Source organism: Ovis canadensis, chromosome 14, assembly GCF_042477335.2.
Source record: "Ovis canadensis isolate MfBH-ARS-UI-01 breed Bighorn chromosome 14, ARS-UI_OviCan_v2, whole genome shotgun sequence".
Taxonomy (NCBI): Eukaryota; Metazoa; Chordata; class Mammalia; order Artiodactyla; family Bovidae; genus Ovis; species Ovis canadensis.
In genome coordinates, this window is record NC_091258.1 from 53,646,596 (window position 1) to 53,672,034 (window position 25,439).

Below are 25,439 nucleotides of genomic sequence, written 5' to 3' on the forward strand. Positions count from 1 at the left end.
TAAACATTAATTGAGTGCCTACTGTGTACAAAGGCTGTACTAGAATCACAGGAGGTTGAAATAAGGAAAAGTTTGGGCAACGTCATCCTTGAAGTCTCTTAAACAGCCCATACATAGCAATATATTAATTAAAGCACAATACCTTAATATATGTAAATGCTATGTGTGCAGTAATTAATACACAGGCAAAATTTAATTGCATATTTTAATTCATTAAACAGGTACAGTGAAAGGTTGAATTTGTTAAAATTAAATATGCTTATAAAGCAGTATTAGTACACGAATTAAGCTCCTATGGCCAAATGCAGCGCTCAGCGACTGAGTGCATATGTGGGACACAAGGCCAAGGTAGGTATCCTGGTCCGTGAACTGAGCGTCTAGCCTCCCTAGAACGAAAGTTTCCAGGCAGCGCAGCCTCAGAATAAGCCACCCGCCGCTGCTCCGCACCTGCACCACGTGACTCACCGGGGGCGGGACGAAGGCTGCGTGCGCTTCCCGGCGTGCCGCGCAGGGCGGGGCGAGGGGCGGGGCCTACGGAGGAGGCGCGGAGGAGGCGCGGCCGCTACAGGACGCGTCCCTCGGCCCAGCTACCGGATCGGCGCTTCTCGCCTTCAACGGCCGGCCTGCTGCTCCGAGCCCGCGGCGGCGGCGGCGGCTGCAGCGGCGGGCGGCATGAGCGTGTGAGATGCGGCCGCGGGCAGCCCGGACGCGAGCAGCGGTCGCCGCGGTAGCGGAGAAGGCGGGCGCGGCCTCCTCAGCGCGGGGCGCGCGGTGCATGAGGGCGAGCACGCGGGCGCTGGGCAGCCGCCGGCCACGCCGCTTCCATAAACACTTGTTTAGGACTCGTTCGCCCCGCTGAGGCCCCGGCATCCCCTTCATGGAGGCCCCGCCAGACGCCAGGCCCCACGCCTCGGCCGCGGCTCCGCTGCGCGCCCCGGAGGTGGCGCGGCTCCGTGAGGAGCAGGAAAAGGTAACAGGCCGCTCTCCGTCCCGCGCTTAAGCCAGTGGTCTCGGGAGGCGCCCGCTCCCCGGCGCGTCCTTGGCGTCCGGTTCCCCCTCCCCGTGGCTGGGGCCTGACCCCCGGCCGACCCTCTGCTGCCCTCAGTGGGCCGCAGCCTTTTGGTCTGGGCCCAGGCCCCCCGGACCCGGAACGAGGGAGAAGCGTAGCCTCTAGGCCTGGAAAGCGTGTTAGGAGAAACTTTTGTCACGTGCTTTTGTTGTCTTTTGTCTGGGACCCCTCGACCTTCGAAGGGAGGAGAGGGTTGGGGGAAAAGAGACGTAGTAATCTGTTTAACTTCTGTATGAAAGTGGGTTTTAAACCTTAATGCGTACAGCGATGCGTGGGAATATTCTTGGTGAAGGACACGCTGTAAATGGAAGAGTTCACCTTATTTTTTAAGCCATTTCTCTAATCGTTGCTAAAATGTATACTCTTGTAGTGATAACGCTTCTTGTGCATTTCTAGGTTTAGTTTTCGTATATGTAAAAATTGAATGGTGTTTTGTTAAATTTTAACTTCAATTATATAAATAAGTTTTAATCTTCTAATAAAGAGGAGAGAAAGTTTTGTATTTCCCAATGGGATTGCATACGAAGTATACCAATTTAAGAAATACAGTATTATTTTAGTCTGAGATTTTTAATCTGAGTTTAATCTGAGATATTTACCCCCTCTGGGTTTCTTATCATTTGTTTCTCACCGTCTCCGAAAGTTTGAGATTCTTACTTTGAAAGGCAACTTTTAATTTACTTAATATATGTCTTGTGATCTTATTGAGATTATCATGGTTATAAAGGTTAGGAAGTTGTTCAAAAGCTGTAGACACTGGGAATCCCTAACTTTTCTGTTGAGCATTTCTGTATAAAAATGACTACTTACATGGGTAAACAAATCGTTAGCTGGATGAGGGACTTTTCATAGAACCTAAAAAATCCTGGTTTACTTGGAAACAAGCTGCTAGGATAAATTGTGGGAACCTTTCCTACTATATTCTGTTTGTTCTAAATTATTTCGTGCATTGGATTTCCCTTTCTGAGAGCCGTTTTTCCTTGGCTTTCTTCAAATTGGAGGTTTAAAAATTCAGGTTCACTGACTGCATTTAAATTGTAAGACAAAAAATTTTTCTTACCGCCCCCCCCCCCCAGAGAAGTAAAAAGAAAAGACAGTCCTTCATGAAACCAATTTCTGACAAAAACTATTTACATTTTTTATTTTAGAAAATGTGAAACAGACCCTGGAAAAAGAGTTTTCCCATTGCCCTTCTTTCTGCTGAGGAATTAACTCTCTCCTCCTTCATAGTATATGTTTGCATACTGCTGACTTGATATGTATTCTCCCACTTGGCGTGTTGAAAAGAGAAATCCTTAGTTTTATTCTGGTGTTAGTGAGTCTGAAATACAAAGGATACGGTTTGGAGTGCTCTGAACAGCTTTCGGGTCTGGTATCCAGTTGCATTTGAAACCTCCCTTCTCAGTTCCAGTCCTGTAGGAACCCAAATAGCAGTTTCAGTAGAAAGTTGAGTATGTTACCAAATTACTTTTCTGTGCAGTGTTAATGTTAATTTCACTTCCCTGGTGACTCAGATGGTAAAGAGTGCCTGTAATGTGGGAGGTCAGGGTTGGCTCCCTGGGTAGGAAAGATCCCCAGGAGAAGGAAATGACAACTGACTCCAGTATTCTTGCCTGGAAAATCCTATGGACGGAGGAGCCTGGTGGGCTACAGTCCATGGGGCTGCAAAGAGTCCAACACAACTGAGTGATGTAAATCAGTGTTATTTTGGCATATAAAACAAGCATGTGCTTGTCTGTCATGGGTGTGTGAGATCATCCTCAGTTCATGATAAAGCCTCTGAGTAAATAGCAACAAGTATTTTAACCAGTCTGCTTCAGTGGACAGGAGAGACCCATAAGGCCACAAAATACACTGGTTAGTTAGCTATCCTTTAATTACAGTTCATTGTGGGAAAACTTTATCTAGTAAATAGTTAATAAGTCATATTTTTGTGAGGGACTGTAGGCTTTAAAACCAACCTAGCAGCTGTAGGAGTACAGTGAACTCTAGTAGGAAGTGTTAGGACACTGTTTGAAGGAAAAAGGGGAAAAGAGACATATCAGTGTAGCAGTTAGTATTACTTTATGTAAGTCTACTTAAATGTGCTTTAGGACTTGCTTTTCCCTACAAGGACTCTGAGAGAGAATAAAATATGAAGAAAATGATTTGAATGACTCCGCCCCCGTTTTGGTAGCTAGCGTGCTGCTAAGTCGCTTCAGTCCTGTCTGACTCTCTGTGACCCCATAGACGGCCTCCCACCAGGCTCCCCCATCCCTGGGATTCTCCAGGCAAGAACACTGGAGTGGATTGCCATTTCCTTCTCCAATACATGAAAGTGAAAAGTGAAAGTGAAGTCGTGTCCGACTCTTAGCAGCCTCGTGGACTGCAGCCTACCAGGCTCTTCCATCTATGGGATTTTCCAGGCAGGAGTACTGGAGTGGGGTGCCATTGTCTTCTCCGGTAGCTAGCTGCTGCTGCTGCTGCTGCTAAGTCACTTCAGTTGTGTCCTGCTGCTGCTAAGTCGCTTCAGTCGTGTCTGACTCTGTGTGACCCCATGGACTGCAGCCTACCAGGCTCTTCCGTCCATGGGATTTTCCAGGCAAGAGTATTGGAGTGGGGTGCCATTGCCTTCTCCGTCAGTCTTGTCCTAGTAGGCTGTAATTGCAGAGAAGAGAAATGAGCTCTTTATATACAGTGGATACCTTTGGGTCAGGCCATTGTTTTCTCTGGGAATCTTGATTAACAATGGCTCCTAGATAAAGAGGCTTTCCTGATAGCTTAGTCCGTAAAGAATCCGCTTGCAGTGCTGGAGGTCTCAGTTCAATTCTTGGATCAGGAAGATCTGGAAAAGGGATAGGCTACCCACTCCAGTATTCCTGGTCTTCCCTTTTGACTCAGCTGGTAAAGAATCTGCCTGCAGTGTGGGAGATCTGGGTTCTATCCCTGGGTTGTAGGTAAAGATGGTTTAAATGTTGCTCATAAATTTTTTCCTTTTCAATTCAAGTAAGAAATATAACACATTTTACCCTGGTTCCCTCTCCCTGTTTTTTCCTTGATTATCCTTTGGAGCATTGAGTAACAAGGAAAAATAGTAACGTTAAGGGGAAAGACAGGAGAGGCAAGGATGATCCACAGCTTCAATGAATGACATCAGTAGTAAATGGATAGGATCAAGTATTTAAATATTGTTCTCGTTAAGGGCATCACTGCTGACATTTTCAAAAAAATTTTTTTGGTGAAAACTTCTGTTTATTTTTAAGAATCTAGCAAAAAGACATGCACAGAAAGGTTTCCTGCAGATTTGTTTATAATAATGAAAAAGCTAAAAATTCAACATTAGGGGATTGGTATGAGGAGACTTAATGCAGTTATTGAAAATTATAGAACAGTATGTGGTGTGGTTAATTATGTTTATTTGTGTTAGAATGGCCAAAAGTTCATTCAGGTATGAACTTTTTGGCCAATCCAGTATATACATATTAACACTTTATATAGGTGAGTGAAATTGCTCAGTTGTGTCTGACTCTTTGCCACCCCATGGATTGTAGCCTACCAGGCTCCTCAGGCCATGGAATTTTCCAGGCAAGAGTGCTGGAGTGGGTTGCCATTTCCTTCTCTAGGGGATCTTCCCAACCCAGGGATTGAACCCGGGTCTTCCGCACTACAGGCAGACCCTTTACTGTCTGAGCAATGTACCACTAAATGTTTTAAAAGCACACAGTTTCATTTCTTATTTACCTAAGAGTGAGTGCATTGAATAGGATTTTTTTTTTTCAACAAAGGCTGTGATGAAAACGTAATTAATGAAAGCTGGGATGTTGTATCTTTTAATTGCTATATACTTCCTGGGCCTAACAATTCTTTGTTGGTTTGAACACCAGTTAAGCAGGTTTATTTCTTTTTCTGGAGTGGATTGATGCAGTTTATTCAAATATCTATCCTAGATGGTTGCCTTTTCTTTTTTCCTTGGAGATTTTATTTACTGTTAATTCTCAGAAGATACAGGGACAAGAGAGAACTTGAATCATCTCCCCCACCCCATCTTTTTTTTTTGTTTAACTAAATCAGTTTTTACCAATATCAGTTAAGTATTTGGTAGAAAAAGTGAAATCTACTTAGGAGCCTCTTTGGACTAATCTATTTGTTTTTAGGTATTTTTAAATTTCTTTTTGATTTTTTTCAGTCATCCATTGGTTATTTAGTAGCATGTTGTTCAGCCTCTATGCATTTGTGTTTTTCTTCCTGTAATTGATTTCTAATCTCATAGTGTTGTGGTCAGAAAAGATTCTTGATATAATTTTAATTTTCTGAGATTTACTGAGGCTTGTGTTGTAATAGCTCAGTTGGTAAAAAATCCGGCTACAATGCAGGAGACCCTGGTTCGATTCCTGGGTTGGGAAGATCTGCTGGAGAAAGGATAGGCTACCCACTCCAGTATTCTTGGGCTTCCCTGGTGGTTCAGCTGGTAAAGAATCCACCTGCAATGTGGGAAATCTGGGTTCCATCCCTGAGTTGGGAAGGTCCCCTGGAGAAAGGAAAGGCTACCCACTCCAGTATTCTGGCCTGGAGAATTCAATTCCATGGGGTTGCAAAGAGTTGGACACAACTGAGTGACTTTCACTTTGATGATTTTAATTTTCTGGAATTTACTGAGGCTTGATTTGTGAGCCAAGATGCTGGAGAATGTTCTGTGTGCACTTAAGAAGAATGTGTATGCTGCTGCTTTCGGATGGAATGTCCTATAAATATCAGTTAAGTCTGGTCTAGTGTGTTATTTAAGGCTCGTGTTCCTTATTAATTTTTTTGTCTGGATGATCTATCCTTTGGTGTAAGGTGGTCTGTTAAGGTCCCCCACTATTACTGTGTTACTGTTGATTTCCTGTTCTATGATAGTTAGCATTTGCCCTGTGTATTGAGGTGCTCCTGTATTGAGTGCATATTTATTTACAACTGTTATATTGTTTTGTTGGATTAATCCCTTGATCATTCTGTAGTGTCCAAAGTACAATTTCTTGTAATTGTCTTTGCTTTAAAGTCATTTTGTATGATATGAGTATTGCTGCTTCAGCTTTCTTTTGATTTCGTTTTGCATGGAATATCTTTTTCCATCCCCTCACTTTCAGTCTGTATGGGTCCCTGGGTTTAAAGTAGGTCTCTTGTAGACAGCGTGTATATGGATCTTGTTTCTGTACCCATTCAGCCAATCTGTGTCTTTTGGTTAGAGCATTTAATCCACTTAAATTTAAAAGGTAATTATTGATTTGTATGTTCCTTTTGACATTTTCTTAATTGTTTTGGGTTTGTTTCTGTAGGTCTTTTTCTCTTGTGTTTCCCACCTAGAGAAAGTCTTTTAGCATTTTTTGTAAAGCTGTTTTGGTGATGATGAATTCTCTTAGCTTTTGCTCCTCCTCAAAGCTTTTGATTTCTCTCTTGAATGTGAATGAGATCCTTGCTGGGTAGGGTAATCTGCAGGTTTTCCCCTTTTATCACTTTATATTTTGCCACTCACTTCTGGCCTGCAGAGTTCGTGTTGAAAAATCAGCTGATAACCTTATGGGGATTCCCTTGTATGTTATTTGTTGCTTTTCCCTTGCTGGTTTTAATATTTTTTCTTTGAATTTAATTTTCGTTAGTTTGATTACATGTGTCTTGATGTGATTCTTCTTGGGCTAATCCTGTGTGGGATTCTTTGGCCTTCCTGGGCTTGGGTGACTATTTCCTTCCTCATGTTAGGGAAGTTTCCAGCTATAATCTCTTAAACTATTTGTTCGGATCGTTTCTGTTTCTCTTCTTCTTCTGGGACCCCCGTAACACAAATGTTGATGCCCTTCATGTTGTCCCAGAGGTCTCTGAGACTCATTTCTTTTCAGTCTTTCTCTTTATTCTGCTCCTTGGCAGCTGTTTCCAACATTCTGTCTTCCGAGTCCCTTATCCGTCCTTCTGCCTCAGTTATTGCACTGTTGATTCCTTCTAGTGTATTTTTTCATTTTCGTTACTGTGTTGCTCATCACTGTTTGTTCTTTAGTTCTTCTAGGTCCTTGTTGAATATTTCTTGTATCTTCTCGATCCATGAGTCCACTCTGTTTTTAAGATCTTGGATCATCTTTACTGACAGTACTCTGAATTCTTTTTCAAGTAGCTCGCCTATTTCCTCTTCATTTATTTGGTCTTGTGGATTTTTGCCTTGCTCCTTTGTCTGCAGCATGTTTCTGTGTTGTCTGATTTTGTCTAACTTACTGTGTTAGGACTTCCCTGGTGGCTCAGATGGTAAAGCATCTGCCTACAATGTGGGAGACCCGGGTTCGATCCCTGGGTTGGGAAGATCCTCTGGAGAACGCAGTGGCATCCCACTCCAGTACTCTTGCCTGGGAAATCCCATGGATGGAGGAGCCTGGTAGGCTACAGTCCATGGGGTTGCAAAGAGTCGGACACAACTGAGCGACTAAGCGAAGCTTACTGTGTTTGTGGTGTCTCTTTCGCAGGCTGCAGGGGTGTAGTTCCTCTTGCTTCTGGTGTCTGCCCCTTGGTGGGTGAGGTTGGTCCAGGGGCCTGTGTCGACTTCCTGGTGGGAGGTAGTGTGCCTGTGCTTCGGTGGGTGGAGTTGATTCTTGTCTCTCGGACAGGCAGGGCTGCATCAGGTGGTGTATTTTGGAGTGTCTGTGAGCTCAGTACCCTGGGGAAGGAAATGGCAACCCATTCCAGTATTCTTGCCTGGGAAGTCTCATAGACAGAGGAGCCTGGAGGGCTGTGGTCCATGGGGTTGCCAAGAATTGAACACAACTGAAGTGCCTTAGCACACACGCACAGGAGCTTAGTATGACTTTAGGCACTGTGTCTGCTGATCAATGGGACTGTGTTCCCGTCTTGCTGGTTGTTTGGCATAAAGTGTCCAGCACTGGAGCCTACAGGCAGTTGAATGGAGCTGGGTGATGGAGATCTCTGGTGGAGCTCACACTGGTTAATATTTCCTTGGGCCAGGAATTTTCTGGTGGTCCAGCGTCTTGGACTCAGTGGCCTTTGTGTGCCACTCATTGATGGCACCTTGATTCTGTAGCAGCCTGTATTTCTCCCGAAAACTTTCCTGGTTGTGGAGCTCCTTACTCCGGTCCCTTCAGGGTCTCTCTTCACAACCAACTTCCCCTCTTTGGGTCCACTCTCCAAACCCCACTTCCCTGCACCCTGGCCCTGGCTGCAGCAGAAGATACATGACTGAGGCTAGGGTGTATAGGGCTGTAGCATGGGCCGCACCTGCAGTTCTTACTTTGTAGACCGCTTGCTGCATTCTCCTCTGGCTCCTTAGTCTCCCTGTTGCCTCAGGTCATCCCCACCGCGAATGGGCTTTTCTGAGCATGAGCTTCTCCTCGCCTTCAGCTCGTTCCTGTCAGGGCTGCAGTTCCTCCTCCTTTCCTCTCTTTTTTAGTTCCTATTTATTTATTTTTCCAATTTTTATTCATTTTAGTTTTTCTTTTATGTTTTTTTTAAGTCTTTTTATCATCCTATGAGGCTGTATGGGATTTTTCGTATCCTTTTATGTGTTTGAGGTCATCTGCTAGTGTTTAGCAGGTGCTCTTTGAGAATTGTGCCACATGTAAATGTATTCTTGATGTGCTTGTGAGGAGAGGCGAAGTCCATGTCTTCCATTTTTGCTATCTTGCCTCCTTCCGCATTGTTGAAACCCGAGAAAGTTTATCTAGGGTACTGTTACCTGAAGACTCATAACCTAAGACTTATTTTACATTTATGTTTTCACCACCATCTGTGTCTGTCTGTGCTATCCAATATGATGGCCACTAACTACATGTGACTGTTACGTTTAAAATTTAAATTAAGTAAAATTAAAAAAAATTTTTAGTTACGAAGCTACATTTCAAGTGTTCAGTAGCCACATGTGGCTATTGGCTATTGCGTTGGACAGTGTGGAGTTGGGAGATTTCCATCATAATAGAAAATTCTATTGGATGGTGCTGGTGAAGAAAGCTGCTCTCTTTTTTATTCATATTGTAATCTGTTTATTAATGGTGAAGTGTATTTCTCTGTCACTTATCTTCTCTTTCCTATTATGGACAGAAAAAAAAATTTCTGAATTGTCAACTGTGTTTGAAAGCTAAATACCCTAAATGTGTTTCGTTTTTTTTTTTTTTTTTAACTTAAAAAAGAAAGTCCTAATACAGTACAGCAAAAAGTATCCCATTTGATGTGTAGATTTGGTCATTGTTCCTTGTTTGGTTTCCCGATGTTTGTGAATTGAGTACTATTAAAGAGATATAGAAAATGAGTGCTTTTCCCCAAAGAACAAAAAGACAAGACCGAGTTATGTGCCAGGCACTGTCCGAGATACAGTGATACACAGGGTTTCTTTTTTCCCCTCAAGGAACTTAGGGATTTGTTTGCAAACATTTTAACAGAGGGCTTAATGTAGTGTGATAATTGTTCTCCTTCTAATTCTTTGCTTTTCAACCTGCTATAAACTATCTTCTGCCTCTGTCTTTTCTTCGAAATTATTCTATCTCAAGTTTTTTGCTTGCCAAACTCAGTGGACCCTTTCTCAGATCTAGCCTTACTTGACCTCTGTGCTTTATTTGAAACTTTAATTGTTCCCTGGGAAACTCTTGAAATTCTCTGTACTGTAGGAACTTTTGTGACTTTTCTTTTTTTCTGGCTCTGCCTTTCTCTGTGCCTACTTAAATCTCTTTAGTGTCTTCATCTAATGCTTAAATGTTGGTAATCCCTATACTTCTCATTATTGATGTTGTCTTTTCTCCCTCTGCATGTCCTCGAATACTCCTGTATGCCAGGCCTCTTCCAGATCTGTTAACTGTTGGGCAGCTTAACTTGGATGGCCCACAAGCAGCTCAGTCTCATTTACTAATATTAATTTATCATCTTTGTCCCTAATGTTGGGGCATAGGCACCATACTCATCCTGATTCTGGGCAACATTATTCAAACCAGAATCTTTTCAGTTTGCCCTGATCCATCTTCTGATTTACTAAATCTTGTCAGTTCTTTCTGTTTTAAAAACTTACTTTACTTTTTGGATGCATCCCATAGCTTGCAGAATCTTAGTTCCCTGTCCTGAGATTGAAGCCAGGCCACTGTGGTTGAAGTGCCAATTGCTAACCACTGGACCGCCAAAGAGTTCCCCGTGAGTTCTTTCTATATGATCTATACCTTCTATCTTAAGACACCCACTAACTTGTCTTAATTAAACCCTTGTTTGAAAAATACTATGTGAGAATTTTCTGTTAAATGTTGGTAATTTTTTAAATATTGTCAGTCTTTAATTTTTAGCATTCTGATGTAACCTGATTGTGTTTTTATTTTTACACTTCTAATTTGTGAACATGTATAGCTTTAGTCTAAGTTTTCTCATCTGTCACTTGGAGTTTGTTTACTCATTTTGCCACAGATTTTCCACTTGTCACATTTGTTATTATTCCTTTATTTCTTTATTTTGTGTTATTAAAATATTTAATTATATTTAAAATTCTTTTAGCTTTATAGTTATATGGTTTCTAGTTTCATTTTAGTTATTATCCTAGAAATTATAGTATCTCTTATTGCAGTCTACCATAAATTAGTAGGAAAATTTTCACAAAATCTGAAATTTTGCCACTTAGGAAATTGTTCAGAAATCTTTTGATGGCTTAGTTTCATAAGCCCTCCCTCATTTGTGCTATTGTCATATATTTTACTTTTGCATGTTCTTAAAAATTCACCTCGTCCCCCCAAATTAAGATTACTCTTCTTGATTTTCTGTTGTAATTTTTATTTAGTTCTGAGCTGGGAGAGGATTTTTTCCCTTCAACACTTGAAAGGTGCCATTCCATTATCTTTGATGTCTTTGGTTTCTTTTAGTCTTCTGTTAGTCTTACTGTTTCCTTCACTGAGAATTTTGGGTATATCTTCCCTCTATCTGGTTTTGGACTTTCCATCTTTGGTTTTTAGGCAGTTGATTATGATGTATAGTTTTGATTTTCCTTATGTGCAGATATGGTTTGCCTGCTTTGAATATGGAGTTTATTAAATCTATCATTTGATGACTTGTCAGTTTAGAAAATTCTTGTCTGCTCTTCTGGATGCTGGTTTTATGTCGCTGTCTTCTTCACTTTTTGTACTCTGAATATACATATTAGACATTTTCACTGTCTCATATGTCTTAACTCTTTCTGTATTTCCTTGCTTTATACACACCTTCTTCTGATGTCTAATCCTGTTCACTAATCTTGTTCTTACAGATCTAATCTACTGGTAAATTCTTTTACTAAATGCTTAATCTCTGCTATAATACTTTCAAGAATTTGTTTTGACATTTCTTTAATAAATTTGAGGCCTATATTGACATCTTCAACCTTCCCTCTGTTTTCATAAATATATTAATCATAAAAGTGTGTCTTGTAATTGCAGTATGTAAATTAAATGAGGCTATGTTTCTGTTTATTTCTTCTCTTGATTTCTCATCTGCTGTTCCTGTTTTCATAGACTGCCTTGTAATTTTTGATTGGATGTCAGACAGTGTAGTGAAAATATTGTAGGCTACTGATGCTGTTACCATCCTTCAAAGAGGGATAAATTTTCTTTAAGCAGCCAGAGTACTAGTGGACCAACACAGCTCGGTTGAGAGTTAGTTTTGGATTTTATTAGGGTTGGCCTGTTTCATTTTTGCTCCTATTTCTAGCATGAAGTCATTGCTAGCTTCTAAGTCATGGCTCTAATTCTGTATAGAGTATGGTGTTTTGTTTCTGTGGCTGTGTATTGTATCGGTTGTAAGTTTCTTTCCTTGCTGTCCATATTAGGTTTTGGTTTCAGAATCATGCTGACCTCATAAAACAACTGTCATTTTTGTATCTTCTGTAAAAAGACTTTGTGTATGAATGGTATGATTCTACCTTAAATTTGGACTAATTTTCCAGTGAGACTGTCTAGGCCTTGTATTTTCCTTGTATAGATATTTTAAAATTTAGAAATATCTGTAGGTTTGGTAGTGATATTCTCTTTTTAATTTCTGTTATTTGCAGTTCTTGTGTGTCTTTTTTCTTCTTGATATATCTTCCTAGGGAGTTATTAATCCTAATCTGTCTTTTTAAAGAACCAGTTTTTTATTTTATTGATTTTTCTTTTGTAAGTTTAATTTTCATTGGTTTCTACTTTTATATTTTTCTTTAAAAAATTTCTCTTTGGCTGTAATTTTTTCCTAGCTTCTTGAGACAAAAGCTATTAGAGACACAAAAATCAGAGATTTTACTATTCTTTCTTTACAGTATATATTTTTTGAGTTTTAAGATTTCCTCTAATAATTACCTTAGGCACCCCACATGTTTTGAATGTTATTTTCATCATTAATTAGTTAAAATATTTTCTAATTCTTATTGAGATGTATTGACCTGGGAATTACTTAGAAAATGTTCCTTGGTTTCTAAACAGTGAGTATTTTGTACTTTTTTATTGTTTATGTCATACTTAATTCTGTTCTGATTAGAAACTTAAGACTTGCTGTATGGCCTGGTATATGATCTGTTTTTGGTTACTGTCCATTAATTATTTGGAAAGAATATGAATTTTGCAGTTTTGAGTTCCATAGTTCAAGTTGACTGAATGTGACGATTATTTGATATACTTGTCAATTTTTTTGGTTTGTTTGTTTTCTAGTTCTATCAGTAACGAAGAGATAAGGAGAATCTCCACTGTGGTTATAGATTTATCCTTTTCTCAGCCTTTGCTTTATACATTTTAAAGTTATATTATTTGGTGCATACAAATTTAAGACTCTTAATAGCTTCCTGATCAGGGGACATTTTTATCATTCTGAAGTATTTTATCTCTAGTGATATTTCTTGCCTTCAGGTATTTTTTATTGACTACGATACTGATATGGCTACATTAGGATATTTTACTTTTGTTTCTTTTCATGATAAATTTTTTCATCTTTTAATTTTAGTCTGTGTACAAAGTGTATAAGTCCGTTCTCTAACAGCATTTAGTTGTGATTTTAAGAATTCAGTCTGGACATCTTTCTCTTTTGTGTAGGATGTTTAGTCACCCTGAACTAAATACAGCAGTAACTGGTGTATTTAGTTTCATTTCTTCACTTTCGTACTTGACTTTTTTATTTTTTACTTTAAAAATTATTGTAGAATATGTATAACAAAACTTGTCATTTAAATCATTTTAAGTGTACATTTCAGTGGCATTAAATACATTCACATTGTGGTTCTATCAACACCACCATCCAGCTCCAGGACTTCTTTTGCCTTGCAAAACTGATACTACGCATTAAGCAATAACACTCTGTTACCCCTTTCCCCATCCCCTGGTAACTACCATTATCTGTCTCTATGAATTTAATTACTTTGGGTGTCTCATACAGGTGGAATCGTACAGTGTGTGTCCATTTGTACTGGCTTTTTTCGCTTAGACTCAGGCCTTCAAGGTTGATCCATATTACAGCATAGGTCAGAATTTCCTTTTAAAGGCTGAATAATATTCCATTGCATGTATATTGCACATTTTGTTGTTTATTCATCCATCTGTGGACATGGGTTGGTTTCACTTTTTGGCTGCTGTGAACAAGTGTACAAATATCTGTTTTGTGTCTTTGTTTTCAATTCCTTTGGGTATATACACAGAAGTGGAATTGCTAGATTATATGGTAATTCTGTGTTTCATTTTTGAGAAACCACTATACTATTTTCCAGTGGCTGTTCTGTTTTACATTCCCATCAACAGTGCACACAACTTGAAGTGTTCCAGTTTTTCTACATCCTTGCCAACACATCTCATTTTCTTACTCTTTAAAAAATTCTAGTGAGTCTAAGGCTCTTCCCAGGTGGCACTAATGGTAAAGAGCCCACCTGCCAGTGCAGGAGATAGGAAAGACATGAATTTGATCCCTGGTTTGAGAAGACCCCCTGAATGAGGGCATGGCAACCCACTCCAGGATTGCCTGGAGAATCCCATGGACAGAGGAGCCTGAGGGCTGCAGTCCACAGGGTCACAGAGACTGCAGTGACTTAGCGCACACAGTAGGGGTGAGGTTTCTCTATTTGATCCACTTTCCTGTTTTTTCCCCTCTGTGTTTTTTTATTTTTTGGTGCACCTTCCTTTGATTTAATCAGATATACCCTGTTTTCTCCCCTCTGGTAACTCGTTCAAAATACATTCTTTTTTGCTATAGTACCCTAGTACTCTTACTTTATGTAGATGTTGGCACTAAATGTATCATATATTTATACTGTGCTTTTTTACTGGAGAAATTATTCCTAGAGATTGCAACATATATTCATGTATCGCACTTCTTGCATTATTGCTTCCATTCATTTTAATTCTATGCATTTTAAACACCACAATACAGTATTTAATTGTTCTGTGATCAATACTGATTATCCTTACCTTGACACAGTTACCTGTACAGTTGCTTTTTATTCTTTCTGAATTTCTATTGCTCCAAATAGCTTCTTGTAGTAGTTCTTTTTGCCCATATAATGTGTCTTTATTGAGCTAGAATTGACATATACCATTGTGTAAAGTTTCAGGTGTACAGTGTGTTGTTTTCATACGTTTATATGTTGCATGATGATTACAGCTTTAGCCTTAGCTAACTCCTCTGTCACGTCACATAATTACCTGTAGTATTTCTTCCAGTAAAAATCTGCTGGTACAGAATTTTTTGTGGGAAAATGTTTTTACTTTTCCTTCATGTTGGAGGATCTGTTTGCTCTGTACATAATTTATAAAATTTCAGTTTTTTTTTTACTGAAACTTTTAAGATTTTTATCCCATTTTTCCAGTTTCTAGCATTGTTTTCATTGAAGTTGTCTCTAGTTTTAACTCTTCTTACTGCTGCTTTGAAGGTACTGTATCTCCTCCCTGCTCTTTCTCTCCCATGCTGATTGTAAATTTTTTTGTGTGATTTTCGTCAGTGGAACTATATTGTGCCTTCATATAATTTTTCTTTCTTAATTTCTCTTGCTTGAAATTCTTAGAGCTTCTTAAATCTGTTGGTTAATACCTTCCTTTTATATTTAGAAAATCTTGTAGAGGTTTGTTGTTCAGATCTGCTCTCTCTGTATATCTTCAATTACAGTGTTTCATATGTCTCTTATTGGTCTTTTCTATACGTTCCACTTTGTTTTTTAATCTCTGGGTTTTTATTATGGTATTTTTTTATCGACATGTCATCCAGTTCAAAATTCTGACTTTTTTGTTAATCTCCTGTTAACACCATTTATTGAATTCATTTTAGATGTTTCAGTTAAAGATTATCCTTTTGATTCTTTTCTTGTATAGGTACTAATTGTCTAGGGAAATATGCCCTCTTTTCATGTATTTCTTCAATCTTTTCCACTGTTTTCTTGAACATATTAATAATTATATTTTAATGTCTTAGTTGGTTAACTTGAATATGTAGATTGCTTATTTGGTTCTATTTTGTGTTGTTTTTCTTCTTTTTGAGGTTTGCTCATATGGTCCTATTTCTTGGTAATGTAGTTATTTTTAATTAAATGCTAGAAATGTAAATACTTGAAGTATTTACAATTAAATGCTAATTTAATTAATATTTTAGAGTCTTTACAATTATGATTACTCCTGAAGAGTATATCTTCCTCTGGAAAAGTTTGACCCTTTCTTCACTAGGTTGATAAACTAGGAGTTGGGATACCTCAGTTCAGGAATGGAGTGCAGGTTGGGTTTTGTTTTTTGTAAAATATCAGCTATCTTTGATTCTTTCTTGGCTTTCATCTGATTCTTTCTTGGCTTTTCTTCTGAAAACCTAGTTTGTTCACCAGACTTCTTCCCTTAAAGGCTCCTGAACTCTTAAGTTTTGTTTCATCAGTTCTTTGAGCTCTGCTTTTCAGACTTTGAGTTTTTTGGCTGTTTCAACTTCAGAAGTTCATACATGCCATGAGAGGAAAAGACAGCCATATGTTTAAGATCTCTCGTGTCTCTGATTTTGTTACTACAGCCTTCTCAGACTGCTTTAAACTTCTGCTCAGGACAAAGTATAATTCTCAGCCTCTTCACTGTGCTTTGAGTTGTCCAAGAAAAGAACATTAACTTAATTCTCCATAGTTATCTCCTGAATTTTAGTCTCTCTTGTTCCAACTGCTTGGGCAACTCTTAGGTGCCTTCTGAGAGATGATTTTGTGTTCATCTGGCTTTGCCAGTTTTCAGAGGATTACTGGTTTGTTATATACACTCTTTGTCCCAACTTGGAGGTTAGTTACGTAGCTACTTGCAAGTGATTTAGTATTAATTTTGCTCTAGTCACTGTTAGTGTTTCTTTAAAATAAAAATGTACTTCTTTAATTGGTGCAAAGGCCTTTCAATTTGACTTCTTTTTTACTTGTCAAGATATTTTCCCGCCATCATTCTTTTATTTCTGCTTCCCTGGTGGCTCAGATGGTCAAGAATCCACCTGCAATGTGGGAGACTTGGGTTCAATCCTGGGTTGGGAAGATCCTCTGGAGGAGGAAATGACAACCCACTCCAGTATTCTTGCCTGGAGAATTCCCTTGGATGGAGGAGCCTCGTGGGCTCCAGTCCATGGGGTTGCAAACAGCTACTATTTCTGTTCTTTAATGAATTACTTGTTTTCTTGGAGATCTTCACAGGCATACTCTCATTTTAATCTAGGTAGCTTACTTAACGAAGTTTTCTTAATCAATTATAAACCACAGAAATGCTTGGAAGACAGTTTGGAAAGTGCTATAAAAAGTTAGAAGAACTCAGGGATAGGATTATTGTGTGTGTGTGTGTGTGTGTGACTCTCTTGTATGTTTCTGTCGTTACTTTGTAGGGGAACTTTGTTAGATTTAGCTTGTGCAAATCCCTTTGTGGTCACCTTTTCCGGTCCAGAATCTGTAATCACCTCAGTCTCTCTGAGTCCAGAGTAAATTTGATTGGCTCAATTTGTGTGGATCCTCTCCATTTACACTGGTTCCAGATGGAGAAATGGGGTCCTCTGCCTGTTGCAGATGACAGGAGGGTGAGGTTTTAGAAAGTAAGGTGTGGGAATGGAGAAGAAATGATTGATATCTCTAATAAAACAATAGACAGGCAAGCTGCAATTGATACAGCATTTCACATTCAGAAATACAGGTCACCATTTCATATCTGCAATTCAGAAGTCTTAAAAACTGAAAACAAAGTTATTCCTAAGTTTCTGCCATATTCATTTGTTGATGAAACTGATTTGAGTGAGGTATTTTATTCTACTTTGAATATTCATGTTTCCCTGAAAATGTCACTGTATTTGATACAGGGTGGTGTTCTACTACTGCAAGATATAAATTATGAAAAGTTCTAAATTGAGAAATATCTTTCCCTGAGATTTTTAGCTAAGTAATTGTAGATCTGTACTCCTTTAAAAGGACTTGTTGCACACTTACTATATCGCACATGAGAACATTGGTGAATAAAGGAGACCTGGCCTGTATCTCATTGACCTTTCATGTAGTACAATTAGAGTTTCCTGGATTTTGGAAAAAAACATGTAAGTGTTTTAACAGCAGGTTATAATTACTGTTAACTTTTGATAGTAGTTATATTATTTTCACTTTTAGCATATTTAAAAATAAATTTGTTTAAAATTTTTATACAGAAAGAGTTTATTACTGCTTATTGCTATTTCTTTGTTAGGAACCCGTAGTCATTTCTGACCTTCTTTGCAGAGAGGCTTATTTAGAAGACTTATACTATTTTACCAATTATCTTTATGTGTACTTCTTATATACCTTGGTAATGGCATTTATACATCTATTAATTGACAGTATGTTCTTTAAGAAATTATTCTCAGCCATTTAAGTAATTGCCAAATAATTGTGCATGTCCACTATCTCTTGGATTTAGTCACCGTGGATAATTTTTTTCCTTTTTGACTGAGTAGCTTTAAAACCCAAAATTATATGATCTTTTTTGAAGACATAGTCTAGCAAGAGAAGCAAATCATGTAAATGTAGAAAGCACTGATTAGTGTAATCCTCAGATTGTTATTTTATATGTTAACCTGTATGGGGAGAATATGAAATTCCAGTGCAGTGAGAGAAGTTTTAGAAGTGAAGCATTTTTGAGAGAAATGTCATTTAAGACTTATGCAAACTTATCCTTTAGCCTTTCTGTTCTAGTCTGGTTTTAATGTGCTGTTCTTAACATGGAAAACTCATAGGTTGAGGCCCTCTTGTGGTCTGTTAACCAAAGCAAACAGCACAAATGGAACTAAGTAATGGAGATCTTAATACATGCTAAGTCATTCATTCCTTTCTTTATAATAATTTTTAAAAAGTGGCTTCCGAGGGAAAAAAGAGGAAAATATTCCTGTATTCTATATAGTTTACTGATTTTAAAATTTGCCAATGATTTTATAATTGAATGTGTATATATGTTAGCTGGACACTGACCTAAAGAAAAATAGGTTATTGGGTAGACTATCATTGTCATCTTGGGCATCTAACTTGATTAGTTGTAAGTGCCTTAAAAATATATAATAGGGTTGGACCACCACCCTCTCCCCCCAAAACACACACACACACACACACACACGTGTATGTGGGGTTTGGGAAATTTGTTGTTTATATTCATACTGAGTTGCTTGACTTGAGAGGGCCAGGAGTTGTATGAGGCATTGGAAGAAATAAAAATTTTTATTAGTGAGTTGGTCCAGTTAAGCTTATTTGCTTTTCCTAACATTATTGGCAAGGTCTTGTCAGTGTGTGTGGGTGGGTTTGTGGAGGAAGTGAAGAAGTAGCAGCATCAGTCAGTGTTTTAAGGAAAAGCAGATACAAAGCAGCTGCTTTTCCTTGTACCCGGTAAGATTTATGATGGTTGAGAACAGTCCAATACCGTGAGTATCAGCTTTGAGGTTAGATAGACCTGGCGTTAAAACAGATTTTATCTCTTACCAGTTCTGGGGCAGTTTGTAATATCGAGGAAGTTACTCCATCTCTGAAGTTAAGTTTCCTCTTTTTAAGAAGTGAAGACTCATCTTATTGAACTGTTTCATCATAAAAAGTCTTGGCATTTACCAGCGTTATTATTATTTCTTAGTTCAGTTCAGTCGCTCAGTCGTGTCCGACTCTTTGCCCTGTCCACCACCAGTTCCCAAAGCTTGCGCAAACTCATGGCTATTGAGTCGGTGAAGCCATCCAACCATCTCATCCTCTGTCCATTTCCTCCTGCCTTCAGTCTTTCCCAGCATCAGGGTCTTTTCCAAGAAGTCCGTTCTTCGCATCAGGTGGCTTAACTATGGTAGCTTCAGCTTCAGCATCAATCCTTCCAGTGAATATTCAGGAGTGATTTCCTTTAGGATTGACTGGTTGGATCTCCTTGCAGTCCAAGGGACTTCTTAGGAAAAGGGCAATTTTGAGTTATGAAGAAAGTGTACCAAAGGATTTTTTTTTTTTTTTAACAATTGGGCTATTGGTAAACACTCCTAATGGTAGATTGAATGTGTCTTAAAAAGTGGTGTAGTAATGAAATGTGTTTTGTTGTTTCACTGTGTTTTTCAAAAGTTGATTTTAGAACCAGTCTCACTATCTTATAGTCAGTTTATTTAATAATTAATCTAGTCCATTTCAGAAGAAATAAGTTTAGTTGGCATTACTTTTAACAGAAAAAAGAGACTGTAAAACCCCAGATGAATCATGATTTTCTCCTTTCCACAGATTTCCTTGGCAACTAAGTCATAAAAATTTACTAATATTTTCTTTTTGAATAAAAGGAGAAAACTAGAAATATATGAGTATAAATACAGCTGCTTGGGTTCAAATGTTTGTTGGAATTAGGTGGGCTATAAATCATGTAAAATCATGTAAACAAAGATTTAACTGTAGACATATCATCAGAAGGCTATGGTATGTATTCATACCTGCCTCTTTCATGTTTTCCTTTATTTCTTGAGTTTCTAAAATATCTTCCCTACATTTGGAAAAGGTCTAACTGAAAACTCCTGTTCTAACCCCTGTATGTAACCAAGAAATACTTGTAGCGAAGAAAATATTTTGGTAGTGAAAATTTCTCTTGTTAATTGTGAAGTGGATTTTTGTTATTTTATCCTTTAATATCTGTTCTTGGGGGAAACTTATTTCAGGAAAGAAAAGGGATGGGGGAAAAATAGCTACAGCAAAATGGAGAGTTAAGATCATAAAGGGTGATGGCAAGAATACATGCCTTTCTACCAGGAACTTGTTTTTTAAACATAAAAAGCATATGTGGCAAATTTACATATTTACTAATTAAAAAGGCTTCCTGGAAACATTAAGTAGACTTATCTTCTGTAACCTTTAACACTGTCACTAATGGATATTGCATAGAAAATTTCATCGAAGGTCCTTTAAATAATGTAAATGATTATGAATATGTAACTAGTTAATATGCAGCCACGAAAGGATTATCATGTAGAGGTTAATGAACATTCTGCTCTTATGGTTTGCAGGGCTTTTCTTTTTGTGCTTTTGGCTCACTTCATGCTTGGAAACACATGCATTGGGATTGGAAAGGATCCTGGCTGTTTTTGGGTCCCTTCTTTTAATGGGGTTGTTAAATAAGAACTTTATAAAAAGGATTTCATGAAGATTTTTTTCTTTTTCAATTTACATTTAATTCTGTTTGTCTATTTTATAATTACTGTCGAATCAGAAACAGTGAAATGGATTGATGTAGCTTTAGCCTGGTTTTTGCAGATGTAAAGTCAGTACTCTATTATATGTTATCACTGTTATTAAGTGTTGCTCTGTGATTGATACTTATTGAGAGAGCTTTATTCTAAAACCGACTTTTTATGCTGAGTTAATGTGTAGTATGGTTGGATATCTGATTACAACATGTATTTTGGTACAGGATTGCTGCCTTAGTATTTAAAATGTCCTAAAGGAAGATATTTACTTCAGGAATTAAATGTTATAATAGAGGAATTTAGTGACAGGCCCCCCCCCCCCAAAAAAAAAAAGACTTATGATTTTTAGATGAAACATGGTGCTTATATAAGATGCGGTATTGGTATTTAGAACAGTGAATGAGAACAGTGTTTCACAGTGTAACAGTGCTGTCTTTTTCAGGTGGCATTATATTAAGCATAGTAATTTCATCCCTTAGTTTCTCTTTCTCTAAAATGGTGCTACCATATTTGAAATTATTGTTTAAAATTTTGTTATCAATGGTCAGTTTAAAAACATAATTAGTAATCTTTGAAAAGGTTTTTGTTTTTTAAGTTGCTATTCACATGTTCTTCCCGCCCCCCCCCCCCACCCCTTACTGGTTAGTGTTCTTAATTTTTTGAGCATTTTAAGAATCTATTGAAATGTCTTTAAGGAAAACAAGTAAGTTTTATGTTTGATTTTTTTTGTTTTAGTATTATAAGCATAGCTTAAACTGACTATGAAGTGCTTAAAATTTTATCATAATTCACCAGGGGAACAAAATGGGCCGTTCAGAGCATCTCTTTATCCCAAGTATTTCTTCTTGAAATGTAGTAGAAAAATATCACTGTACTCATTTTTAATGCGTCAGAATAAAAATTACAGGTGAAAACATTTGAAGATATACTGACAAAATAAAATGCTTTCACTACTGTCATTTTTTTTAAACTGGTGAAATGTTTATGTTACACTGGTTTTTTGTTATTTATAACATTTGTGTATTCTGCAAAATGTGTAACATTGAAAACAGGCCTGCAGATTGTACAAAATACTAGTTATCTCATATCATATGTCACCTAATAGTTATGAAGTGGGTTTTGTACCTAAGTACGAATCGGAAAGCTGTAATTTGTTCTGCAGTTATCAGCCTGCATTAGAGAGGTATGATAAAGTGTGCTGCTTAAAACTAACGTTCGCATCTCTGTGCATTTGACAAATAAAAATGTATATCGAGGTGCTTTTAAATCTGTAAAGCCACTACTGTAGTTTTCTGATACAATGATTTTGTAGCTTTGTGCATTGTCCTGTTTTTTCATGAGTAGTTATCTGTTTTCATGACAGGTGGTCACTAACTGCCAAGAGAAAATCCAGCATTGGTGAGTGAAAGATCGTTTTATTACCTTTCTGAAATACTAATGGAATCACTTATTTGTATTTTTAAAAAGTACAGTTTTTGCATCCTATAATTGAATTCTTCTAGTAATCTCCATTTTGAAGCCTTTTGGTACTAATTTATATTGTCTTTAATTGTTTATTGAATTCTGTGTTCCCTGATTTCCTGAAGTTGCATCACCATTTGTGTTTATTTTAATATTTTAATTGCTTTCTTTTTCCCTTCCTTCGTTTCTTTTTTTAAAGTTAGACTAATACTATTGTTATGAAGTTGAGACTGATGCATTTTTTAACTTGACTAATCAGCTTTATTTTGGGACTGTTTTTTGTATATGTAGTAGAATAATAATTAGAATCAATTGTTTTAAAATAATGATGGAAATATGTACAGATACATTTTCCAAAGTTTGAAAAATCTAATTAATTGGCTGCATCTCAGAGCTTGCTTTAGAGACCACGCTGTTTAGAATATATAGAGAAAGAAAGCATATCTATTTTAATGTGCTAATCTATAGTTAATAGGACAGTGCTTGGTAAATAACACATTTCTTGTGTCTTCTGAGGAAAATGCTCAATTTAATGGTGAATAAAATCTTATGAGTTGTCATGAGGTATAGCTGCTGATCTTACGGATATCAAATTACAATATATCCATGCTGTGTTTACGAAGATTTTACTGAGAGAACAACAGGAGCTGTCTTGATTATTGTCTGCAGGGTTATTGCAAAATCATGATAACTGCCCCTTTAGTGGTGAGATTAAACCTTTGGTTATACACCATCAAGCATATAATATTTTAAATTTATTTTAAGAGGCTTTTTCTTCATGCCTGAGAGATCTTCAAGGAAATAATTTATAGTTAGTGTATATCAAATGTTTTTTGGTTTAAATGCACATAGGCTGCAAGCAGTGGATAAGGGTAAAAATTGGTGCCATCTGTACACATCATCTTATTAAATTCTGACTTTTGGCTTGCAGAAATAATCTAAAACTAAATAATATCCATTTTATAAATAAAAATTCAGAGACTTCATTAATTTTCAATAAATGCAGAGTTGTAGCTGCATCCGTTGGTGGTTTAAGTCTGTCAGTATTTCCATAATGGACCATTTACTTTTCATTTTACATTCAGTCGAGGTTGAAACTTGAAATGTTGGTCAAAGAATTAATATTTTTCACCTGCTAATTTGGCAAAAGGGATCCATTTTACAGATAATTCCCAGGTGAAGTTTTACAGTGTGGACTTTATTGGATTTGGTAAAGAATTCAGGACATTAGGAAAAGGTTGATTCACTCAGAACAGATACTAATTTACACAATGTGTGAATGACACCTTGCTTCTGGTTTGTGTTTTAAGATTCTTTCCCTTCTAGACTGTGAGTTCTTTAAGGCTAAGGGGACATGTTTTCTTCCTTTTATCTATAGCGCCTCCTACTGTGTTTGGCATGATATAGGCACTTAATAAGTGTTTGAATAAATAAAGGCCAAATATTTGATTATTTTATGTATAACGTTTTTACAAGTACCGTATAGTTATGTACAGCATTTTTAGAAGTACTATATAGCATTACCCAAGCCTGATGAACAGTGATTGACAGAAATGTGTCGTTTACATCAGAGCAGATTCATATGAGTCTGTCTCAGTTTCCAGATTTTCTGTAGCTCCAAACTACAGAGCTTAGCATATTTGCCTCCACATATCTTAAAGTAATATAGTACCTATCTACATGTTAAACAATTAAAATAACTTTTCCAGTTAATTTGCATTTTCCTCTGAATTATTTTTAATATGGCTCAGGAAACAGACTTTTATGTTTGTTTTTAATGAGGATCTGATATTGCTGGAATCCAAATGGCCAGTGAATTTACCAATTTATTACATTAAAAAACTGAAACCAAGTGTCTCCATTGCTCTGAAAGCCAGGAAATTGCTATTGGGGAGTGCTGTGGAATTCTTGTGATGTTTTTATTATCTTAATTCCAGAAACAATGATTGAGTTTCTACCATATGCCAGTATTATACTGCTGTTTGGAATTGAAAGACCCTGCTATGGAGAAATTCAGCAGTCCCCTGACCTTTTTGGCACTGGGGATCAGTTTCGTGGAAGACAGTTTTTCCATGTACTAAGGGTAGGAGGAATAGTTTTGGGATGATTCAAGTGCATTACATTTATTGTGTACTTTCTTTCTATTATTATTACATTAGTTCTACCACAGTTCATCAAGCAGTAGATCTTGGAGGTTAGGGACCCTTGGAAAAATTCATAGTTGGACACTAAACAGGGAAATTACAATAATTCTGTGCTAGTTGGTTAGAGATAGGAAGCAAAACAGAGACATTATTTTTAAGGATGTCTCATGCACTACTTTTAAAACCATGTTGCTTTTCACTAACCTTTGGTGTTATAGTCTAAAATACAATTCATGTAATGAAGTTCCCCTTCTTTCTGAGTACATACCAATATAACAAGGAGGAGCAAAATATGTGATTTTTTTGAAGTGTTGTCTTAGGCTAGTGATGTTTATGTTTGTTTGTGCAGTTTTAGAAAATTCTTAAAGGGAAGAGTAATGAATTAGAATATTACCCTTCAAAGATAATCCTATTTTTTTTAAATGTAGGACACAAAATAAAAATATTTATAGAAAAGGAGTAAAAATCATCCAGAGCAATGAGATCTGCCCCCAGAAATCTCTTTGAGAAAATTAATTCAGACCCCAGAACTTTGTTTTACTTAAAGACATTTATAGTATTTGTTTAATTAGTAACAGATAAACAGGAAATGTTTGAGCCTAATAGTTGAGAATTTGTGTAACGTTTCTAGAGCTAGTAGTGGTTTTCAATTTAGTGAAGATTTAAGAAAATTTTAGGTACATCTTTTTTCCTATGTAATTCTTTTTACTTAACTCAGGAAATAAGGCATTATAAAATCCATACACTATTTTCTCATTAAAATGTCAGAGTACTTCCTAGTGTTTGATCCACATGGGGCTGATAACTCTGTGTAGATTATTTGTAATTTTTTATCCTTTTAATTCTTTCCTAAAGAGCATGGAGGGATTTGGAGGCACAGACCTATGTTGGAATTCTGTCATTTTCTAACTTTGTCACCTTGGGTGAATTATGAAGATTCTTAAGTTTTCTTCTTGTAAAGTGATTAACTTGAAGATCAAGTGTGAGATAATGTCTATAGACTATCCAGACTGGCCCTTATAAATGCAGTAACTCTGAAATCTTTTTTGAAAAGTTTTAAACTCATTGTTAGATGAAGAAAGAAGGAAAAATCAAAAACCCTCCAAAGCTTTGTAAATATTCCTGAATATTTTGTGTTCACACCCTTATCTTTTATCCTGATGGAGAAATGGTTT

General features: G+C 37.3%; 1 protein-coding gene across 3 annotated transcripts in view; it reads left to right on the forward strand.

Moving 5' to 3' along the window:
• The first annotated feature begins 477 nt into the window (after nt 1–477).
• The window catches only part of URI1 (URI1 prefoldin like chaperone), a 61,375-nt gene continuing 36,413 nt past the window's right edge, over nt 478–25,439 (forward strand). Inside the window, exons 1-2 of one of the 3 annotated variants that reach the window (XM_069548989.1) lie at nt 478–970; nt 22,023–22,057. In XM_069548989.1, coding sequence (XP_069405090.1) covers nt 878–970; nt 22,023–22,057 — 128 coding nt within the window. In that variant the 5' untranslated portion in view covers nt 478–877. The remainder of the gene's footprint in view (nt 971–22,022; nt 22,058–25,439) is intronic. The other 2 variants (XM_069548990.1, XM_069548991.1) reach the window with 2 other exon arrangements.